This window comes from Mustela nivalis (genome assembly GCF_964662115.1).
Source record: "Mustela nivalis genome assembly, chromosome: 3".
Lineage (NCBI taxonomy): Eukaryota > Metazoa > Chordata > Mammalia > Carnivora > Mustelidae > Mustela > Mustela nivalis.
In genome coordinates this window covers 43,777,681-43,800,396 of record NC_139022.1, presented here as the reverse complement: position 1 = coordinate 43,800,396, position 22,716 = coordinate 43,777,681, and the positions used below count along the sequence as shown (strand labels likewise).

Below are 22,716 nucleotides of genomic sequence, written 5' to 3'. Positions count from 1 at the left end.
CAAAGTACCACAGACCGAGTGGTTTGTAAACACTCTTTTGGAGGCTGGTGGCCAAAGAGGGTACTGGGGAGGGTCCTCTTCCTGTTTCATGGACTGCCGTCTTTTTGTGGTGTCCTTGCCTGGTGGACAGAGCTAGGGAATTCCCTGCTCGCATGACCTAACCACCTCCTAAAAGCCCACTTCCAAATACCATCACACTGGGGAGTAGGTCTCAACATATAAATAAATGTGAGTGGGGGTGGGGGCAAACATTTAGTATAAAGCAGGTCCCAACCTCCCACTCCCAGCCCCAGTCAATGAATGGCACCCCCACCCCCCTGCTTTGCAAGCCCAAAACCCATCCTTGACTTCTTTCTCCCTTCCTTTTACGTACTACATCCAAGTTCATCATTAAGAATATGGGTAAGCTGTGTGAAACATCTTGGTATCCACATCTCATCCTCTTTAGAGCCACCACCCTCCCACAAAGGGTCATTGCTCACCCAGATTATTCAAGGGGTTCCCTAATAGTCTCTCTGCTTCAGATCCTGGCCAGGCCATTCCTCATCAGCAGCCAGAGGGATCTTTTAAAGATTTTTACTTATTTATTAGACAGAGAGAGAGATCACAAGTAGGCAGCGAGGCAGGCAGCGAGAGAGGTGGAGGCAGGCTCCCTGCCGAGGAGAGAGCCCGATGTGGGGCTCGATCCCAGGACCCTGAGATCATGATCTGAGCCAAAGGCAGGGGCTTTAACCCACTGAGCCCCCCAGGAGCCCCCCCAGAAGGATCTTTTAAAAATAAATTGGCTCAAGTGTGATTCATCATGGGTATTACCCTAAGTGGTGTATTGTTTGTTGATATTTACAAGCTGTCTGAAGGATTTTTTTTTTAAGTTCGTGGTTTAAAATGTCTCATGCTGGGGCAGCTAGCTGGCTCAGTGGGAGGAGAGTGACACTCTCGATCTCTGGGTCATGAGTTCAAGTTCCATGTGGGGAGTAGAGACAAACTAAATAATAAAACAACTTGAAAAAAATTTAAAATGTCTCATGACTGATCAAAAATGAAATCAATGTAAAAATTAAGATTGTCCATCAGCTGAATAAAAGAAAATAAAATAGATCATATTTCTTTTGTGTAAAACCCATCCATGGCTTCTGATCACACATAGGCTAGGAGTCAAAGACTTGAATGCCACCTCTCAAGGGGAGTGCTGTGGAATACGGCATCAGCCCCTCATTGTCCTCCACACTCACTGGCTTTCTGTGAAGACTTATTTACAAGTCTTGAAAAAGTTCTCTCCTGATCAGGGAACCCGCTCGTCTCTCCTCTATATACTCCTCTCCCCCTTTCTTTGTCTATTCCTCCAGTACTCTTAAGGTCTCAAGTTCAATGCCACTTCCTCAGAGGAGTTTTCTGCCCTGCCCTGATCTAAATTAGGTAGCTTCCTTGCAATTTAAGTCAATTTTCATTTTTTCCTCATAGCAATGAACACACTTCATAATGACAAATTTCAGGGATTTTTATCTATCCAATAGCATAATATTCTGTAAGTTCCATAAAGTCACATTCAAATTCAGATTGAAATTTAGAAAGATACCAAGGGTTTAGAAAAACATTTTGTTGCCTTCTGTGAAGAAAAATTACCATAATAACAGATATAAAAGTTCATATGATAGAAGATAATTTCGAAGTGTGACAGCTCTTATCTTTTACTACATTTAAAATACCTTATCAGTTTTGTGGAGATGCTGTTGGGTTGGACTGTTGTCCTAAAGGTATCATCAGCCTTCTGTTGTAGCCAGACTGACAATGTTTGACTCTGTGTCTGCTCCCCCTAGAAATAGTGAGGTTATTTTTTTAATTAAAAACATTTTTTTAAAGTTTAAATATTTAAAAAAACATTTAAAAATAAAATATTTTTTTAAAAATAGAAGGCAACAAAAAAAAATTATGAAAATAATTTGAAATGTCCTAGTGTGGTTCTCAGACTTCCTTGTGCCTGAGAATCACCTGAAGGGCTTACCAGATCTCCAGGCCCCATACTCAGAGCAGTGACCGAAGTCTGTATATCTAGGGCAGGACCTAAGAAATAATACTCCAACAAGTTCTTGGGTTATACCAGTACTGCTGGTTCCAGGTCCAAACTTTGAAAATCACTGCCCTAGGGCATCTCCCAAACATGGCTTCTAACCACTGAATTAGCTTCATCATTTATTAAGTAGGATAGTTTAAGAAATCACCCAAGTGTGTAGTTACCCAACCCAATCAAATTAGTGAGCAATTGTAGGAAATCATTGTTTTCAGATCAGGACGTAATGAAATGTTACAGGAACTGGGGAAGATGTTCGCAAATCCTCATTCATGGTCACTGACTCCACATGCATTTATGAAGTTTCTCCTGCCCTTGAGCTGGGCGCTGGGAACACGGGCACTGGGCACCTACTCCTTCAACAGTGTCTCCTGAGATCTACTGACCCCCCCGCACTGAAGGAGGAGCAGAAACAAGTCAGGAGATGCCCCTGCTCTCACAGAGTTCAAGTTCTTTGCAGGGGAAAGAACGTCAACAAATAAACAAACAGGATAATTACAGATGATGAAAACTGCTATGAAGTAATAGTTTGCTCTGATGCACAAGAAGTCAGAGAGAGACAAACACCACATGATTTCACTTACATGTGCAACCAAAAAACAAATGAACACAAGCAGACTCACAGATACAAACTGGCGGTTGCCAGAGGGGAGGGGGTGGGGAGATGGGCTAAGTAGGTGATGGGGATTCAGAGATACAAACTTCCAGTTACACAATAAGTAAGTCACAGAGATGAAAAGTACAGCACAGGGCATAGCGTCAACAATGTTGTAATAAGGTTGTACAGTGGCAGATGGTGACTGCACATATGGTGAGGACTGGGTAATGTACAGAATCGTTCAATCATGTTGCACACTGGAAACTAGTGTGTGTCAACTCTACTTCAGTGCTAGGGATGTTTAAAAATCATGGTGCAGACTGGCGTGACCAAAGAGGGGTTCTTTGGGGGAGGGGAGGTACAAGCAGAGACCTAGCAGGTTTGAGAATGACCATCTTCCCAAGGGAGAATGTCTATTTCAGCCAGAGACCAGCAGGTCCTGAGGAAGGACCAGGGTTGGCAAGTTCTGGGGATGGAAACACCAGTGTCACCATGGGATGAATATCTGAAGGAGGAACTTGGAGAGGGTGGCGGGAATTTCAGCTTTACGTGGGAATGGAAGCTCCTGGAAGATCGGCAGCAGGTGACAGGATCTGATGGACACTTGAAAAAGACACCTGTGGCTCTGGTGTGCCGATCAGCCTGCAGTGACAGTGGACACAGGGAGATGCAGGAGGAGCTGCAGCTGGGCACACAGAGCCTGGTTTCATCACGTGGGAGGGGAAAGCGCCCGGTAATTTGCAACGTCCTGGAGAAAGATCAGCAACCACTATACGCCCAGCTCTTTCCCACTAGAGTACTCACGTGTGGCTCAAATATGTGCATAAATATGAACCACTGTATTGGGAAACTGATGGGGGAGTGCATGAGCCTAAATTTGGGGGATAAAGGTTTCAAAATGTGATCTCCTTTATTAACTGGTAGCCTTGGCAAAGGTCTTTTGTCTTTCTAGCTTTCATTTCTCTCTGTAAAAGTGGAACGGTAAGAATACAGACCTCATAAAGATGTCGTGAGTCTTCAGTGGGACAATCTATGGAAAGAATTTAGCCTAGTACCTCTCGGCACCCAAACTGGCACTCAGACGTAGTAGCTACTTACCAATCCCTCTGAACTTTACTTTCTTTTTCAATGAAAGCTCATAAAAAGTTTGTGAAGTTATACTGGGATGAGGTCTGAAAAAAACCCTATCCAACACTATGTAGCACTCAGTAGGAGCTCAGCACACAGGAGTATCCAAATAGAGGGTCAAAGCTGGAGACACTGTTGCGGTGTCTCTCTGACTGATGACGGGAGAGTCCTGAAGACAGAAAACGTTTCACATTCTAGAGGTCAGACTTAACAGTTCTACTCTTAGGATATAAAACCAGATTCTTCTCTACCTAATTCTAGGGACTTTAGAGGTTTACCATTTCAATGTACCCTGCTCCCCCTCATACGAAAATGAATGTCTCTTCATCCTCACCAGAGTTCAGACTTTCACTACACATGCTCCCGGGGCAGGAAACACAAATGTTGCAGAAATGTCACTTTTGAGTTAGTGTTTGCTTCTTCCCTGGGTTTCCGCTGCAGAATTCAAAATCTGTAATTATCATCAAGGATGAAAACCGCAACAAAGCCCGGATGAAAAGGACAGCTTCAAATTTGTGTCTATGGAGAGGCTGGAGAGGACAGCCTTACTCCCTGAACTTCATAACCAATGCAATTAAACAGAAAGACACTCTAGTAAATGGTCCCAAATTCCAAAAAAAGCAATGATTCTGTCTCTGTTCTTTAGATGCCTGACACAGTGCCTTAATCCAGTGAGGGAGCTCGGAGGCATGGAGGAGGAACTAAATACATGTTCAACAAGAGCATCAGTGAGACCACGACTCACAGGTGCCTGTTGCTCTTGCTGCTTCTGCAGAGTCCTGCTGTCTGAATGTCGGTGTCCCTCCCACCATCCCCAAATTCGTACATTGAAACGCAATCCTCAGTGTGGTGGTGTTTGGAGGTAGGACCTTTAGGAGATAGTAAGGGATGGGTGCCTTTCTAAGAGGCTCCAGAGAATTCCTCACCCCTTTCCTACCATGTGAGGACATAGGAAAGATCACCCCACACCAGACCCTCAATGTGCATGGGCCCTAGCTTGGACTTCCCAGCCTCCAGAACCATGAGAAATGGATCAGGCCGTTCACAAGTCTCCCAGTCTGTGGTGCATGTGTTACACACTCTAAAGGACTATGTGGTACACCTACCTCCCTGTGGCCTCCTGCGGGAGTCAGAAGGATGTTCTCTTCACAGCGGGTCCTGCAGGAGGTAGGAAAGTCAGCAGCCGTGAAAGAAGAGTAGTTTGTAAAGCGTCTTACATCCCCCCAAAAGGGGTTCCTACCATATGTGCATTATCGGCATCAACTCGGTTGTTTTTTGAAGTACCCAGAGAAAGGCCCCTACCCACCCCAGATTTAGGGATTCAGAGACCCGGCGTAGCCCTGAGGGAGAACTGCTGTTGGAGAGGCTGTCAGGGGGAGGAGCATGGCACCCAGGATGTGTGTCCAAATCCCTCCTGCTCCCCGGCAGATATCATTTTAGTGTATTACATCCATACTCCCTTAAATTCCTTTAAAAAGTAAAACTTGAAAAGCTTTTTGGTAAACATGCATGACACGACATTTACCATTTTGACCGTTACAAAGAGTATAGCTCAGTGGCGTAAAGTACAGTCACACTATCATCCAAGCATCCCTGTCTCCCCCATCTCCAGAACCTTCTCATCTTCCCCTGCTGAATCAGTGTGTATTTCCCCCTTCCGCCAGTCACTGACAACCACCGTTCTACTTTCTGTCTCTAGGAGCTGGACTATTGTAGGTATCTCATAGCAGTAGAATCGCACAGGAGTGGTCCTTTCACTTTGACCCAAGCTATAGCATGTGTGAGAACTTCCTTCCTTTTGGGCACTGAATAACATCCCATTCCAAGCACAGACCACATTCTGTTTGGCCATTCATCTACGGATGGACACTTGCATTGTTTCCACCTGTTGGTGTTCGTGAACAATGCTAAGAACTGGGGTATGCAAATGATCTGTTCAAGTCCCTTGACTTGGCTCCCTTCGGGTACACACCCAGAAGGGGGACCTGCTGGCTCACAGGGTCATCTTTGGAAGAACTGCTAGACCGTTCTGCAGAGGATGCACCATTTTACACCGTTGCCAGCAAGGAGGGCTTTGCGGTGTCCACATCTTCGCCGACACTTGTCATTGGCTGCTTTTGAGAGTTGCCACCCTAATGCCTGTGCCGGCATCCGGCATCCTTGGCCAAACACGTTGCGTGGCCATGACAAAGGAGATGAAAGCCATTTGTTCTTTCTGAACTGTGATCATGAGATTTCTATGCTTTTCGAAGTGAAATGAGACTGCAGACTTCCCAGGTTGGGATGGTCAGCATTATCGGGGTTGTAGAGATGGTCAGCCATTTGAAACATTGGGTTGAGGGAGAAAGGACACCAGGGGTGCTGGTCCAGAAATGGCCGTGTGGTGGAGGCGAGGCCAAAGAAGGGCTCTGCATGAAGCCCTGGGGGATCAAAGACCAAGCCCAGGCACACCACCAAATGCACTGTGGAGGAGCACAGCAGATATGCTGTCCCCACATCCTACCTCCAGTGGCAATGGGGTTTCTTTTCCTTCTCTTTATTGTTTATGTCCCTCTACCCTTTACTGCTCTATTGTCTATGAATCCGTGCTTTGAAAAATCCACGTTCTATTAAAAAAGTGGGGGGTGGGAGGGGGTTGGAACACGTACACTAAATATCCATTATTTGTTTACATGTGGATGAACTCTCTCTGCAAACACACACCTAAACTAAGCACAGCAGCTGCTTGTGGCGAGAGCGGGAGTGGGAATACAGGAGACAGGGTGGGAGATTTTCCTTTTCTATAGATCCTTTCATATACTACTACATGTTCAGCTGTGGAAATATAGTCCGTCATCTTTCCAATGTCCATTCCTGAACTTCAGTGACCAGGAAGTTCCAGCCCCTTCCAGACTCCCTTGAAGCTGGGCATCGATACAAGATTCTAATGGATGTGCGTTCATGAGATAAGAGTAGAAGATGGAAGTGGGTGAACACCATCTTCCCACTGCATAGGGCTGTAGTTGTGGGCAAGCAAAGCCATGGGGGTTCAGAGGCAATGGTGGTGTAGGTGGAATCAGCTGGACACTGTTCCAGGCCCAGGCCCCAGCTTCCTGGGTACTGCTATGAGGCATTTAAGGTGGTCCCAGTGACTTTCTGAACTTGTTGGTAGCTGGATCATAGGTGCAGTGGTGTTTTTTTTTTTCTTTACCTCAGCAGCTCCAGGAGCAGCCTCCTAATTCCTCCTGAATTCAGCCTCCCTGAATTCCTACTTAAGGCAGAGGCTGTAGCTCTCCTGGCACGTAGAGTACCAGATGTTGCTGGAGGATTCCAGAAGTCACTCCTGGATTATCTCCTAGGAGTTCACTCTCCTCATCCTTCCAAAAGATTCTACGAGCATCCAGTTTCTTATTAGTCCACTCTGCTTGAAATACCTACTGTGGCCTCTATTTCTTATAATGGAATTGAAATGGAATACGAAATTACATATTAAAAATTATTAAATAATAAATAAAAGTCATTGCTAAAAAAAAATCCTCAGAAGAGATTTCCTGAGCAGCGTGCCACCAAAAATGCTTGGTTTTTATATTTAAAAAAATTCCTGGGGAGCCTGGGTCGCTCAGTTGGTAAAGTAACTGCCTTGGGCTCAGGTCATGATCTCTGGGTCCTGGGATCAAATCCCTTGTCGGGCTCCCTGCTCAGCGGGGAGCCTGCTTCTCCCTCTGCCTGCTGCTCTTCCTGTTTGTGCTCTCTCTCTCCCTCTCTATCAAATACATAAATATAATCTTTTAAAAAATCCTGCCCTCTTTGTAAGTCATCACCTATTGAATGAGTACTTATTGGCTTAAAGATGAGGTAACTTAATACTTAGATTAGAAATAAGCTCCTATGAGTATGTGAGAAGTTGTGTGTGTGTGTATAAAAAGACAACACACAATTTGTGTTTCCAGTAAAATCCTAGAAGACAAATTCAAACACTTCTTATTCTTTGTTTTTATTTAACTCAAAATAGCTAACAACAAAACATTTAAAAAATATCTCCCACACATGAGTATTCAGTTATTTTTGGTTCATGACACTAGATTACAGAGTCCTTGCCTGTTTCTAGCATGAAGTAACACATCTATCATAAACATTATCTCTCAAAGTCCGCAGCAGGCTTGAAACCCGTATATTTAGATCCTAACCAAAAACCATGATTTAGTTATTCATTTTGAACCCAAATATTTTTCTCCCACACAGATGCTTAGTAAAATGAATAACCATAAATAGGCTAGCTATTAATCAGTTTTCGACGAAATGCCCCCATCCAGCACATACATAAAGTCTGTATATATGCTTTTGTCCTTTACTACTCAAAATATGAATGTCAGTGAGATGTACAGTGGGGTCAGCTCATTCGTTGAACTTACATCAATTCCATATAGGAGGTCAGCGAAAAGGAAACAATAAGGAAAATAACAATGAATCCCATGAAAATCTCACCAGTTGAATGAAAGGGTAAACCCTGATGAGGGTTGAAGAACCTTGAGGAAACCAAGCGCTACCACTGTGGCGTCTCCTCAGGTAAAGTCAGTTCACGTCGGTCTCTCAGAAGACAAGCATCCTGGAGAGCGCAGGGTGACTGATTCTAGTGTTGAAAGGTATGCGGTTCTATGCAACATTGCCCTAAACGAACACCGACAATGTCAAATGGTCTTCAATGGAAGAAACTGTCCTTTCTTCCAACACCGGAGGAAAACCTGGTTGTGTTGGATGCGCAGATTTCCCATAAGGCGCCTTTTGAAACGGCTGTCAAGGAGGCGCTCTCCACGTTCCATTTCATCTTAGGTCCTGACACTAGAAGCTAAGCCCTGGGTATGAAGCAACTCCACTGCCGTGTGAATCGCAAAGACAAGAGTCTTAAAAATGCCCTAACATCGTCAGCAGAGTTTAATTTCCAGTTAGGTCCATCCTCACATCGAGCACAGGCTGTTTCTGTGACCCTCGCATGGAATGTACCTATCACTGACCGAGAAAATCTCATGATGAAAAAACTGGCATCCTAAAATCTGAACAACAAAAAAAGCTACCAACATAGGTCTCAGCCATGCTTCCCGATAAGATGTTCAATCAGCAAACAGTGCAACTAAAGCACAGAGTAACTTCTGTTTTGTTACACTTGCCCCTCCCCGCCACCACCTACAGTTTCGAAACTGGCAGTTACCTTCTATGTCTCAAACACTTGGCCTTAACCTCAGCACCGCCCAGGTTCAGGTTCTATTTTTAAAAGCACCATTCTAATGGAAATGTCCCTGCCCTGCCTTAAGCTGGGGCTGTGAATTTGACTGCGAGCTAGAGCTGTTATGTCATAGAGTTTAGGTTAATTTGGCAGATATTGATTTCCGTGAAACCGCTTCAGCTTCTTCTAGCCATGGAGGATTTCTACCTGGGCTGTAGATGGGGGTAAAATACCCCATGGAGGACCCCTTCAATAACCACATTTGGAAAATCTGAAAAACAAAAGGAAAACGGCTTTTCTTAGGCACAGCAGTAAAACGCAACCGGTACAAGGCGAGGCCCCCAGCAACTCGGGGACCCGAGTCACCCTGCAGCCTGCTCTCGCTGAGGACACGCTATCTGTCATGTCGCCGCAGCCGAAAGCCGCTTGGGTGCGCGACCAGGCTCTGCAGGAATGCACGGCCAGATTTGTAGCTTATTGATTTAGGGGATGTTCTAATGGTTAATGCTGCTAGGCCCCAGCTCTTTATCTGAATGTTTTCTCACAAGGAAGATGGATTACACTGGCAATTCAATTTCTAACAAAATCTCAATATACTTGAAGGAATTCCAAGATTTCTACTGGGAATACTTGGCTGCAGTTTTTCCATTGTGGTTTACAGCAGCGTTCAGTCCAAGCTGTCCTGAGGACGGTCATTCCGTGGCGCACGCATCCAGGGAGCAGGAGGAACGGGGGCGGTCTTCCTAACTGAAAAGGGCACCTTTTGAAGAAAGCCCTCCCGTCAGGAAATAACGAGCCATGTTTTTAGAGGAGGCGTGCGTCCAATGGGGCACGTTCCAGTTATCAGGGGAGGTAAAATATGAAAGGATACTTTGCATGGGGCCAACCCCAACCATCACATGACCCAGACGTTCAATTTCTCAACTTCAATATGCAGGTAATTAATTATATCTAGGATTTACATGAAAGCCCACCACTTTCAATAAATATCGCTATTATGCAAGGAAATTAGTTGGTCCAATACTTGCAGACAGAAACTAGGACACTCACTTATGAACCCAACCTCTGTACAGTACCTACTACATAAAGCCACGTGCAAAGGGAGGGCAGAAAGTTTCTGGGGGGGGGGGCAAGGCAGGTGACCAGTCTGAGGGAGGAGGGAGTCAGGAAAGTTCAAAGACTGGAATGGAGGTTAGTGTTGATAAGAGAGTGAGAGAGGAAGCCCGAGGGCATGCAAGCCCAGAAATTCTGGCTTTGTCTAAAAAGCAGGGAGAACCACCAGCAACACCCCCCCCCCCCACCCCCGCAAGGATTTTAAGCAAAGTGACACAGAACTAAATCCTGTTTGGCAAAGATGGCTCTGGCTGCCATTCAGAATACAGGGGACAAGTTCAAAGTGGTGGTGGGTTCCCTTTGAGGAGTAAAGGGAAGTTTCCTAACAGTACCTGCCTGAAAGGTTGTTGTACAAATTGGAGGGTGAAGCAAAGCACTTGAACCTGTGCTGGGCACATGGTTAGTACCTGCTACCATCACGTACCAAGTATGGTATAATCACTGGGAAGAGAAGTAAGTAATAGTCCCTGCCCATACCATGGGATTTCCACGCTAGGAGGGAGACAAGCAAATGAACACACCCATGAGCTATGCCTAAAACATATCTTCAGTACACAAGCAGCTCAAAGACTTCTGGGTGATGACACTCGATTTCTTAGTGTTTGCTTTAATCCAGCATGAAACAACATAATTTTCCATGCAACATATCTTTAATAATCTGTAGTAGGACTTAAACCTATATATTTTTTCATCCCGATCAAGAGCAATGATTTTCCAAAGTTCCTTTCAATTTTTTTTTTTTTTAAGATTTTATTTATTTATTTGACAGGCAGAGATCACAAGCGGGCAGAGAGGCAGGCAGAGAGAGAGGAGGAAGCAGGCTCCCTGCTGAGCAGAGAGTCTGATGCGGGGCTTGATCCCAGGACCCTGGGATCATGACCTGAGCTGAAGGCAGAGGCTTTAACCCACTGAGCCACCCAGGCGCCCCAGTTCCTTTGAATTTTAAAAGAATTCCTCCCCCACAGAAGTGTACTGAAACCAAGAGTCATCAGTGGAGATATTGATCAATTTTCAATTATTTGCTCAAAGAGAACACATTGACGTGCGTTAGCAGGTGGATATTTATTCTCTGCCAGCCAAAACATAAGTTTGTTTGAAGGTTAGTGTGATGACATCATCAGCATGTTCAGCTTACAGGAATTTAAGTAAGTTTGGGGGAAAAGGATGAAAAGGAGAAAATACCACTAATTACTCTGAGTAATGCTATACCACCTGAATAGGTCAAGCAGTAGTTTAAGCGCAAGGCGAGGGGTGCCGGGGTGGCTCAGGCGGTTAAGCGTCCGACTCTTGATGTCGGCTCAGGTCGCCCTCCTGAGGTCGTGACATGGAGCCCTGCATCAGGGTCTACGCTCTGCACAGACTCTGCTTGAGATTCTCTCTCTGCCCCTCCCCCTGCTTGAGCCTGCTCTCTTTCCCTCTGTCTCCCAAATAAAGAAATAAGTCTACAGAAGGATAAATAAAGGGGAAAACTGAAGCAGGGCGCGAGGCTCGAGGGTGAGGAGACGGGAAGGTGAGGAAAGACCTCTGCGAGCAGATACCAGGGGAAGGAGAGTGCGGTGGCCACGTGCGAGGGTGTCCGGGCGACGGGCATCCCCGGCAGAGGGAAGATGGCCGACCAAGGTGCTGTGTGTTTACCGTCCAGCAAGTGCTGAGCAACTAGCAGAGGCCGGAGATTCAGAAGGTGAACATGACAGAGAGAGGATAAGGGAACCGTGTGGGTCATCACGACAGGAAAGAAAGGGAATGATCCACGTGAATGGAACAGAGGTGTTTTATGACCAGGTCCACCGACTGGGGGCCAACGAGCCGATTATCAGAGGTCACTTTCTCCCTGATCTGTTCCACTCCATGCTACACTTTGGATTTTGGTTTTGTCATACGTGTGATTTTAATTCCACGTCTGCTGTTACTGGAAAACTGCCCTGGCCTTTGTTTCCCATTGAGAGGGGATGACGAGGAATGTGACTGAGGAAAGATTTACTTGTCGTCTTTTGTTGGTCCTCATTTATGCTGGTAAACGCTTACGTGGACCTTAAAAAAAAAAAAAAAGGAATGGGATTGGGGCAGGGAGACTCCTGAGAGCCCCCTGAGAGCAGAGCGGGCAAAGGCTCTCTCAAGCTCCTCCTGGAAGGTGCGGAGGCAGTGCCCGTGTGGGGACGAGATGAGGGCTCCAGGAGGTGGTGGGGGAAACAGCAGTGCCCTGACGGGGAACGGAGTGCACAGCTATGAGGCCCAGAAAGAAGTCGGCAGAGCACAGGAGGGCGTCCTCTTAGAAGGGCTATGAGAGCCTGGTAGAGTCCGACTCAGAGAGAAAGTGGGGCTGGAAACCCAAGACGGTGTCCCAGCTACACATACACAAGGCCATCAAGACCACAAGCAAGGAGTTGATCTGAAAGAAAGCCCAGGAGAAGACAAGAGGGTTTATGAGAGCCCGCCGGTAGGCTGCCCGGGATGGGCAGAAAAGGAGGAGAGTGGGAAAGCCCAGGGGAGAGAGCGGTCAACGGTGGCCAAAGATGACGGGAGGTCTGATGAAAGCTGATGGAGAAATATCTGGAGTGTGGCCGTGCCAGAGATGATGCTGGGGACCAGCGCGAGAGCTGTTCCGAATTCCCCTGAGAAATTAAAACTCAGGCCAAAGAGCCTACGTTCAGAGAAGACTGATGATTAACATTTTATAGGAGGATAGCGTCTGACTGTCAGGTCACCTGCGATGGTATTTCCACAGTCAGAATCCTCTGGAAGAGTACCCCCAAGTTTTGCTAAGAGGCCTAAATAACCCAGAAATGCGATGCCAGTAAAACTGACCTCTCGATTAAAAGCTTAAGATCTGCAAGAGCCTATCAGCTGCGTCACGCCCGTAAGACAACGGGGATCCGGGGATCCGACTCAGGAAGGTGGGTTAGCCAAACTGCACCAAAACCGGATCTGGTGCCCGCCCCTCCCCCGCCTGGGGCCATCCTGTCCATAAAACCCGTGAGTCCTGTGTCCTCTCTGAACTGCTATCCCCCATTTGCGCAAGTCCTCCGTCCACGCCAATGTTCTACCAAGGATCCCTACTTTTGCCCTTTCTAGCTCCAGGTATCTGCCCCTGGAGTTCGACCCTGAGTGCCTCCTGTTCTTTGTTGCCCACCAGGGGCACAGCATACGCAGCTCAGTCGGCGGGACGATGCGGACTCAAGGATCATAAAACGCCTTCCTTGACCCCTGAGCACCCTGGCCACTAGGCTTCACAGTGATTGGCCCGTGCTCTCCACCTCCACAGGAGTGTCGGGCCCATGCCGGAAACTTCTGACCGTCCGTCATACCTGCACAGAGTACTATACCGTACAGGGCACTGGTAGAACCATGCTCCGAAGAGAAACAGAATGCTTTACAGAACATCGCCCATTTCATCTAGCCTAGCTTACGTGAGGCAACATGTTGTTGACCTAAAGTCAACTGATATAATATGCCTTTTTTTTTTTTTTTAAAAAAACACAGGAAGCAAATGCTAGAGAAAGGCAATTATGTCTTACGGAAAGGGCTGTACAGGGAACATACTCTGAGAGCATATTCCCATATTGCAAAGGAATGTCAGCTCTCTCAGATCAGGGTGCTAAGAATGGTCCCTCCACGGAGCTGGGCTGGGTCCTGGCCTGCCTTCTTCACGCTGCCAGCTAAGTCACTGATCTCCGTGCACGCGCCGTTGCCACAGAATGGTCCCCTCTCTCTTGCTGGTGATAGGGTTTTATTGTCAGAATGTAGGTACGGTTTCAACAAATCACTTATCTACTGCCATTGAGTTGCTCTGCTATTTAGTTACTCCTACTAATAAGGGCTGAATGTTCAATTAACGTAAAGAAATTAAGCACCAAGGGGTCTGCCCATCAGCCATGTGACACCAGGCAAGTTGGGGACCTCCTGGGGTTCCAACTCTCTTATTAGCCAATGAGGATACCCACCTTGCCTATTTTTATGAGGCTATTAAAAAACTAAAGGAGTAACATCTGAGAAGGTACTCATGAGGAGGTGTAGAGCAGGACATTTTGAGAGGAACTCTGAAGAATTCAAATTTCTTGGCATAAAGAGAGGACCCAGGCTAAAATATTGATTACAGGGGCACCTGGGTGGCTCAGTGGGTTAAAGCCTCTGCCTTCGGCTCAGGTCATGATCCCAGGGTCCTGGGATCGAGCCCCACATCGGGCTCTCTGCTCAGTAGGGAGCCTGCTTTCCCCCCCACCCCCTGCCTGCCTCTCTGCCTACTTGTGATCTGTCAAATAAATAAATAAAATCTTTAAAAATAAAATATTGATTACATGTGTGCATAAATTCATTCTATTTAAGTATATAACTTCTAAAAATACACAGCTGACCATCTAAGATGCTATAACCTAAACAGAAGTAAAGATATACATGTAATATAGATACACCGCTTTGGGGAAAAAGCATTAAAAAAAAAAAAAAAAAAGAAGAACCAGAGCCTTTAGACTCAAACCTTATCATCTGGATAAAAAACAAGGAGAGACCAAAACATAACACCACCAGAAACAAAAACAAAAAGAAAAGAAAAGCCAATAAATATCTTTCCTCTTTATTACTCTCATTCAAAACTGCCTGGTCAGGTAGAAAGAAAAATCACATTTCGTGCGGAGAGGCCTGCCCCAATTAAAATTCTGAATGTCTCCGACACCAAGAGCGCCGGTTTATTGGCAGATTATTAAGCCCTGGACCAATGTCACTCTGTTAGACCTGTATTAAAAACGTGGTTTATGTGGTGCAGGGTCAGATCAGTAAAGAGCTGTTAGCAGATGACAGGTTTGATTACCGCTGGCTGTAGGCAAGACGAATGGATCCCTGAGGAAGAGCAGCACGGGCTGGTGGGACAGTTTGCTGGAAAGGTCAAGAACAGGCATGTCAGCATCAGGGGACGACGGTAAACAGAAAACACTACAAACTAGCTTTGAGGGGATCAAACTGCTGTGTGGGGACATCTCAAGGTCTATGTATCTCACCGCGTGGGTGAATAATAGTGAGCAGAGTTACAGGGAACAAACCAGCCCTGTGTTCACCTTCTCAACATCTCTTTGAGGAATCTGAAATGGGTATACCATCTATTTGACAAATCACTGATGAAAAGTGCACCATTTCAGAGCACAATGATTGATAAAATAGTATTCTTAGGACTGGCATAAAACAATGTAGGGTTCAATATAACTGGTGACTTCTCTCACTTTCTGTCACATATTTGTAAATCAACTGCCTAACACATATTATCAAGAAGATTGTGACGGGATACACTTACGCCACAGTAATTCACCACTTAGCAAAACCACGATCCTGTTTCTGGTTTCATGTAACTCTTGATTGACTAGTATTAGTTCTTACCTTGATTCTTCAGATTCCGTCTCATCAAAAGATCTAGAATTTTTTTTTTAAAAGAAGAAGAGGAAGACCATGTCAGTTGGGTAAATGTTGTTGCAAACCAAGGAAAAAAGTCTGTATTCTTAAAGTTCTAAATTGGGAAACATTAGGAAAAGAGAGGTGCCTTGACAAAGCCACAGCATGACTGATGACTACATTCTACACTTGATCTTAGCCAAAAGGCCGAGAAGTGATTGGGATGCCTCGTTCTAAAGAATCTAAGACCGCCATATTCTTGAACTTCAGTTTTCTTGAGGATCACTTACAAACCCTATGGTTTTACTTTCAAGCTTCTATAATAGAGTTAAGATTTCATTCTGTCATTCCTAAAATCTCTTCTTAAAAATATTCCCCAAGGTCCTAGCAAATGCACTCAGTCAGAACAGGCCACATGAACAATGCCTATTATTTGGTCAGCTCAGTATATAATTCTCGCTGTGGGGTGAGTGGAAAGGGGCCTTGAGCAACATTGCCAGGGTGGGGGGTGGGGTAGAGGGCTGAGGGTCTGTAGCCTTTCCTCCCGCAGACAGCCAAGTTTTAACCCGATGCTGGGTGTGGTCCCCATGACCGTCTTGTAGTTAGTGTGCGTCCTTCGGGGGGCTCTGGAGGTGGCAGGAGGATGAACAAAACCCCCTCCCCTGCGTGGGTTTGCAGAGTCTTTGTAATGATGTGTTTCCCCATAAATGAATTGGATATGTCAGGGGTGATGCTGATGGCCTTCAGAGGCCAGCTCAACCTGAGCCAGGTGCCCAGAGCTGGGCAAGGGGCTTGTTTCAGAGTTCATTCTTTAGAAGAACACTTCCCAACTGATGGTGATAGCAAATGTCTGGTTCCTGGGACACGGGGACTGGGAGCTACAGCCCCACATGAGAAGGTCCTGTGGGAGAGGCAGAAAGACAGCAGGGAAGAGAGCTCACGTGGGAAAGCCTGGGCTCTGCCAGCTACAAGATGAGAGATTTGGGGAAAGACACTTCATTCCTGTGTCCCAGCTTGCTCAGGTCAACAATAAGGGAGTTGGCTAACATAACCTCCAAGGTCATTCACAGCTCTTAGATGATGTGACTGCACATGCACAGGCATGTAGACTTTGCTCGAGTACCCACAAAAAAACCTATTAGTCCCTCCATAGGCTATCTAGATTCAAAATTCCCACCATGTAACATCACTCCAGGAAGCAGCATATTTTAATAAGTCAATTCCTTAAGTCTAAACCTGAGCCTGCCGGTGGGCCACAGTATACCGGCGAAGACCACAGAGGAATTCCTTTGACCACAGGCAGGGGGCGAGGGAGTGCTGTCCCAGCGGAGAGAACCGGTGTGACCAGGCTGGCCCTTCCAGCACCACCCAAGGGTGGGGGGCAGTGGTTATTGGTTAGGCCAACTAGCAACTGTAGGGTAGTTTCAGATACACGTCCGATAGGGGAACAACGCCTCTTACCCACAACTCTCTGCCTTTGGTAGCGAGGGCAAGTGTCGCACGTTTAGGAAATCAAGGAACAGCTTGGGAAGCTCTTCATTTTCCAAAATGACAGCCTGTGAAAGGAGAAAAGAGAATCCGGAAAGCGAAATTTACTAAGCAACCAATCATCAAATGAACTATGTCAGAAGTCATGACCACCCATCTCAGTTCTTCGCAGCATCATTATCACAGTCTGTAAGGGTGGGTCAGGGAGGGGGTGGTCCCCATCTCGCCCACCAAGAATTCAGGAGACAGGCACACTCTTCAGTGTTCCCAAATACTCTTTTTTATCTACCCTCTCACCCAACCAGCATTTGTGGATCATCTAGCACACATCAGATGCTGACTAGGAGGAAAGGCAGCTGGCCACCAGGTAGACAGAATTCTTGCCTTCGTGGAGGTTCTGAGGAGAGGATTTTAAAAACCTGGGAGCATCAATAATACTGCTAAGAAACGTGCATCAAATTTTCCTTACTGGATGATTAAGTGGTCGGGGGTGGGGGTGGTGTGTGTGTGTGTCTACAAGAGACCACATTGTTTAGAAAATACTACACATGGCTTTTTTAACTGGAAGATTTAGCCAAGATCCCTCGGCTATCACCGCTTTCGGCATTTGGATCAAGCGACATTTATGGCCCTTTGGACAGCTCCACTTAAAGGGTCAGTAATAACTCTACCCCTAAGTGTAAATCAGTGTATATACTTAAAAAAAAAAAAAATCTATACGGTTCTTCCATTTAGGGAGCTCTGTTAAAGAGCTGGGACGATGTTATAACCATGCCTGCTCTTGGCTCTCCGAGTCACGCAAGTGCAAGTGCATTTTCATGGGCATCTGTTTTCAAAAAAGAGAGCCCCAGTGTATGTTCTGATTAAACAGTCGCCCCCCTCTCCCACCACTCTCCCCCAGTTTTTTTTTATTATTATTTTTATGAAGACCATGGAAAAAACATCAAAGATTGCACGATAGTCTCGGAAAGTAAGAGAATTATTTTCAAAGGTCATTTCTATCATTTACCGTGGCCCTCCTCCCACGTGTGGTTTAAAGAACGATGAGAAGGGATGCTGAGGCGTCACCCACACCGTGATCAGGCACAGCTATGCAACGTGATGCATGAGGCACCAAGGACAAAAGGTCAAATTATGGATATTCTGAAATATGCGATTCTATATAGCCTATTGCTTTCTGTCATAATTTACATACTGCGTGGTCCCCTCTCTGGCGGAGTTTTAAAATAGTGACCCAGTTCGGGACATGTGAATGGACTGAGGGAGGCAGGCTGAGCCCCAAGCTACACCAGCGCTCAAGCCTCCTGATGTTCAGTTTCTGGAGAGGAGGCATCTGAAAACCCAGCTCTGTCTCAGTCTCTTCCTATTCCTTACCTAGCTGATGGTACCCACTGAGGCTTAAGGAAAGGCAATAGAAGGTAGGGAAACAAAAAAAGTGCATTAAAATAGAAAAAAGCTCTTCTTCCTAGAGGCATGCTTTCATTACTATTTTCACTGACCTTCTGAATTTCCATCTACTCGGGGAAATTTGAGGGGGTGCCCATAAGGTCATTATTTCAGTGCCCACAACTCAAGGATTGTAAGAATCACTGTATATATGAAGCTCCAGGGAATTTTTGCCATAAAGTAAGTTGTAATGATTATCTCCATGTTTCTTGACATCGTTTAGGAGAATGACACAACACCTATTTGAATAAGAAAGCTTAATGTTGTAACAAAAACAGAGCTGTTCACCTAGGCAATAGTTTTCATTATGTGTACAAGTGGCTTTCAGATTTAAAAAAAAATAAAATAATGGGGGGGGGTAACACTCTTATCTCCACCCCCACCTTTTAAAATAAATTAAATCAATAACAAGTGTGGGACACTTTTAATGACCTGAACTACTTAATTTCCAGGATCCTTAGACATGTCATCCATCACCGCAGTATGGAGGAAGACATCTCTTGAGTGTTCAGGGGGTTAGTTTGGTTTTATTAATGCAAGATTTAGGGAATTTTAACAAGGTGAATTGTTTATTTGCCTTGACAGATCGGCTTACAATGCACTGGCTACATCCACAGCATGATCATTAATGACAAAAGACAGGCAAAAAGCTGTTTACACTGCAACACCAGGACGGGAATTAATCCTGTCCAGCCTCCCCGAACGAAACACTCCAAAGAGATGATCACATTTTTTTAGGTAAGACATACTGGGGGAAAAAAGAAAAGAAAAGAAATATATATATATATATATATATACATATATATATAACTCCAGAAATTTGTGAGAATTTTCATTGAATGTTCCCTGAAAATTCTCAAATATTTTTCATAAGAAAGTCACCAATATAGATTTCAGGATTTACAGTTCGACTGTATTTATTTATTTGAGAGAGAGAGACAGAGATAGAGCACAAGCTGTGTGGCGAGAGGGAAAAGTAGGACCCCCCACTGAGCAGGAAGCCTACCCTGGGGCTCGATCCCAGGAACCTGGGTTTGTGACCTGAGCTGATGGTGGACACTTAACTGACTAAGCCACCCAGGCGCCCCATCTTCTCCTGTTTCTTGAGAAGCTTTCCCTCAAGAAGATCCCTCCCTCTTAAAGCTGCACCCTGATCCACTCCATCTTCTTGGGACCCTGGTCTGGTCTAATTGCCCAACTTTATCCAACAGGTAAATAAATATAAACATATACTAAACAAACAAATTAAAATTTATATAAATAAATATAATAAATACAAATATATATAAATTATATTTTGAATGTCAAATCCTATTTCCCTTTTGTCCTAGCTTGCGTACCATGATTTTTTACTAACCTTCACTCGTTAGTCATTTCCATTTTTTAGAGGCACGATGGTGTGGTAGGAAGTACAGGGCTCTAGAGCCAGAGCTGGGTTCCCACACCCCCGGCCACCTCGTGGGGTCACTGTGAGGGTAAGACAATGTCCGCAAGAGTCTCTGGTGCACACTTAGCATTCAATAAATGTTCACTGTTTCCTTACAATCTCTTTGTTCTATCAATCCTCAACAGCCTATTTTATCGGTTTTGGAAGTTTGGATTATTGTCCATCCAGCAAACAGGGCTTCCTAATCCTCTATGATTCATGGATCCCTTTGGAAAATGGATAAGAGCTGAGAATCTTGCTGGCTGAAAAATATGCATCCATACATAATTGTGCTGATGGTGGCAGAGGGTTCAAGAGCCCTTACAGCCCCGCCAAGGACACCTGCTTTCGGCTTCAGTGCGGCAGCAACACTGCTGGGCACCCTCTTTGCTTGGCCTGGCGCCTGAAGCCCTCACTGCTGGGCCTGTGCTGGATGCCAGCCACAGCCCCCCAAAGCCTTCCCGTTGTAGATTTCTACCTCTCTTGTCAATTACGACCCCACTGGAGTGTGTGGTGTCTTGTGACTGGAATTCATTAGTGTTTTCAGCCCCGGGCTGTGGTTGAAAATACGTGTCTGGCCGGAGGGTACCCGGCTGCAGGATTCTTTCAGGTAGGTCAAAAATCTACGACTGCATTGAATTTAGACAGTCAATCATATTCATGGCTACTGTTGATGGTTCCCAAAGTTAGCAAAACATGAAGAAAATATTATTTAAACTCTATCACTGCCAGGGGGGTCCCTGGGTGGCTCAGGTGGTTGAGCAACTGTCTTCGGCTCAGGTCATGATCCTAGAGTCCCGGGATCGAGTCCCACATCGGGCTCCTTGCTCAGTGGGGATCTGCTTCTCCCTCTGACCTTCACCCTCTCATTCTCTTTATCTCTCTCTCAAATAAATAAAATCTTTAAAAAAAAATAAATAAAGTCTATCACTGCCAGGTCAGAGTCCAGCCAAGGAGGCACAAGTACCCTACATTTATTAGGAGAAGAGCATTCTGAAACACAGGGCAGTGATGGGTCCCAGACTGTCTAATCAATTAATGGTAGAGTTCTGACACTAGATACAACTTTGGACCCATGGCTGGACAACTAATTTATATAGTAAAACATCAGAATTCAAAATGAATATGACCAATTCGAGAAAAAAAAATCAGAAAAAAAATCCCATTAAATTAAATTTTACAGGGCACCTGGGTGGCTCAGTGGGTTAAGCTGCTGCCTTCAGCTCAGGTCATGATCTCAGGGTCCTGGGATCGAGTCCCGCATCAGGTTCTCTGCTCAGCAGGGAGCCTGCTTCCTCCTTTCTCTCTCTCTGCCTGCCTCTATGCCTACTTGTGATCTCTCTCTGTCAAATAAATAAATAAAATCTTTAAAAAAAATTATATTTTACAGGTGTTAAGTCCTGAGTCAAATACTACATGAGGCAGAATTAAGTACCCAGGTGTGAGATGAAAAGTAGCTGTTTGTATACAAGTGTTGTTGGTCTCAAGCGGTAGGTCAGCAAAAGTGTTGCTTCTGGAAGGTATAGAAAAATGAGCTGAGCAATCCTCTTGCTGCACTTAATGCAATATTATCTGGCCCCAAAGAAAGAGAAATAAGAATAAATGCAGTAAGGCCTACAGGGGAGCAATGAAAATGAAAAGAAGATTCAAAATCGTTTCTGTTAGAAGAGGTCACCCCAACAGCAGGTACTGAGCATGGAATGAAGTGTTCCAGGGCCCAGGAGCATGGTCTTTTAGTTAACTAATGTTTTTTAAGGAGAGTGGAGATTTTCCAAGTTGTTGGGACAGTAACTTAGGAATGTCTTAGCCAGCAAAGAAGGTGTCTATATCTAACTGAAGCCATTGCAAAAAACAAGAGAAAGTCTCCCACGCATGGGAAAACCTGCATTGCAAGAGCTTCTAGAAAAGCCTGGGTTCTGGGGCACCTGACTGGCTCAGTTGTTAAGCATCTGCCTTCAGCTCAGGTCATGATCCCAGGGTCCTGGGATCGAGCCCCGCATTGGGCTCTCTGCTCAGTTGGAAGCCTGCTTCTCCTTCTCCTATTCCCCCTGCTTGTGTTTCCTCTCTTGCTGTTGTCTCTCTCTGTCAAATAAATACATAAAATCTTAAAAAAGAAGAAGAAGAAGAAGAAAAAAAAAGCCTGGGTTCTGAATGTCTTTTAGTTGCTCTTTGATACACATGCACATGGGAGAAGCAAAAGAACAAACGGAAGAATGCATCAAAGAAATTTCCATGTTTATCCCTTGGGAGTAATGAAGACTAAAAACCAGGTTATTATTATTATTATTAAGATGCACATGAGAAATGGGGTTAAATAAAGAACTGTAACAAGTGTGTGATATACTATATAACAGGCTGTTATTACTGTATCCAACTCTGATAAACATTAAAACTAGGAAACCGTACCTTGTACTAAGCAAAAAATAATTATCATTCTTCATATAGTGTTACTTGCTTTCAAGATAATAAATGACTTTCCTTAAAAACACACCAGATATTCCTTCAGAAACATCACTCTAAAAGAATGTTGAAAAAAATCTTCTGGTCTACAACAACATTTCCAAAAAAATTGCCTGGATGGGGGCAGAAAAACAAGAGCATTTCTACCGGCATCCACTGCAAGCTCAATGTTTACTCGAGGAGAAATGTCTTTTTTATTGAAAAGGTGCAATTATCATCATGTAACACAAATCACAAAATCCCGATTTTTCTACCTTATCAGCTTTATAAAATCATGTTCCCAAAGGATACCATTGATTAGTTGCACATGTTCTTTCTGTGACATCCCAAATACTTAATTGTCAGTTATCTTTTCTTCTTCAGTAAGTAAAATGCAGTCACAAAATTACAGAGGGACCTGTTCTGCCTTAACC

The 22,716-nt window shown here is 45.0% G+C and overlaps 1 protein-coding gene across 2 annotated transcripts in view; it reads right to left on the bottom strand.

Moving 5' to 3' along the window:
• Positions 1 to 4,130: 4,130 nt before the first annotated feature.
• Positions 4,131 to 22,716, bottom strand: part of SNX24 (sorting nexin 24) — a 163,876-nt gene continuing 145,290 nt past the window's right edge. Inside the window, exons 4-9 of one of the 2 annotated variants that reach the window (XM_082724438.1) lie at positions 16,945 to 17,039; positions 15,472 to 15,504; positions 14,912 to 14,976; positions 9,202 to 9,265; positions 4,901 to 4,952; positions 4,131 to 4,229 (exon numbers count right to left, since the gene is read on the bottom strand). In XM_082724438.1, coding sequence (XP_082580564.1) covers positions 4,146 to 4,229; positions 4,901 to 4,952; positions 9,202 to 9,265; positions 14,912 to 14,976; positions 15,472 to 15,504; positions 16,945 to 17,039 — 393 coding nt within the window. In that variant the 3' untranslated portion in view covers positions 4,131 to 4,145. Of the gene's footprint in view, positions 4,230 to 4,900; positions 4,953 to 7,742; positions 9,266 to 14,911; positions 14,977 to 15,471; positions 15,505 to 16,944; positions 17,040 to 22,716 lie in introns of those variants that run through there. The other variant, XM_082724439.1, reaches the window with a different exon arrangement.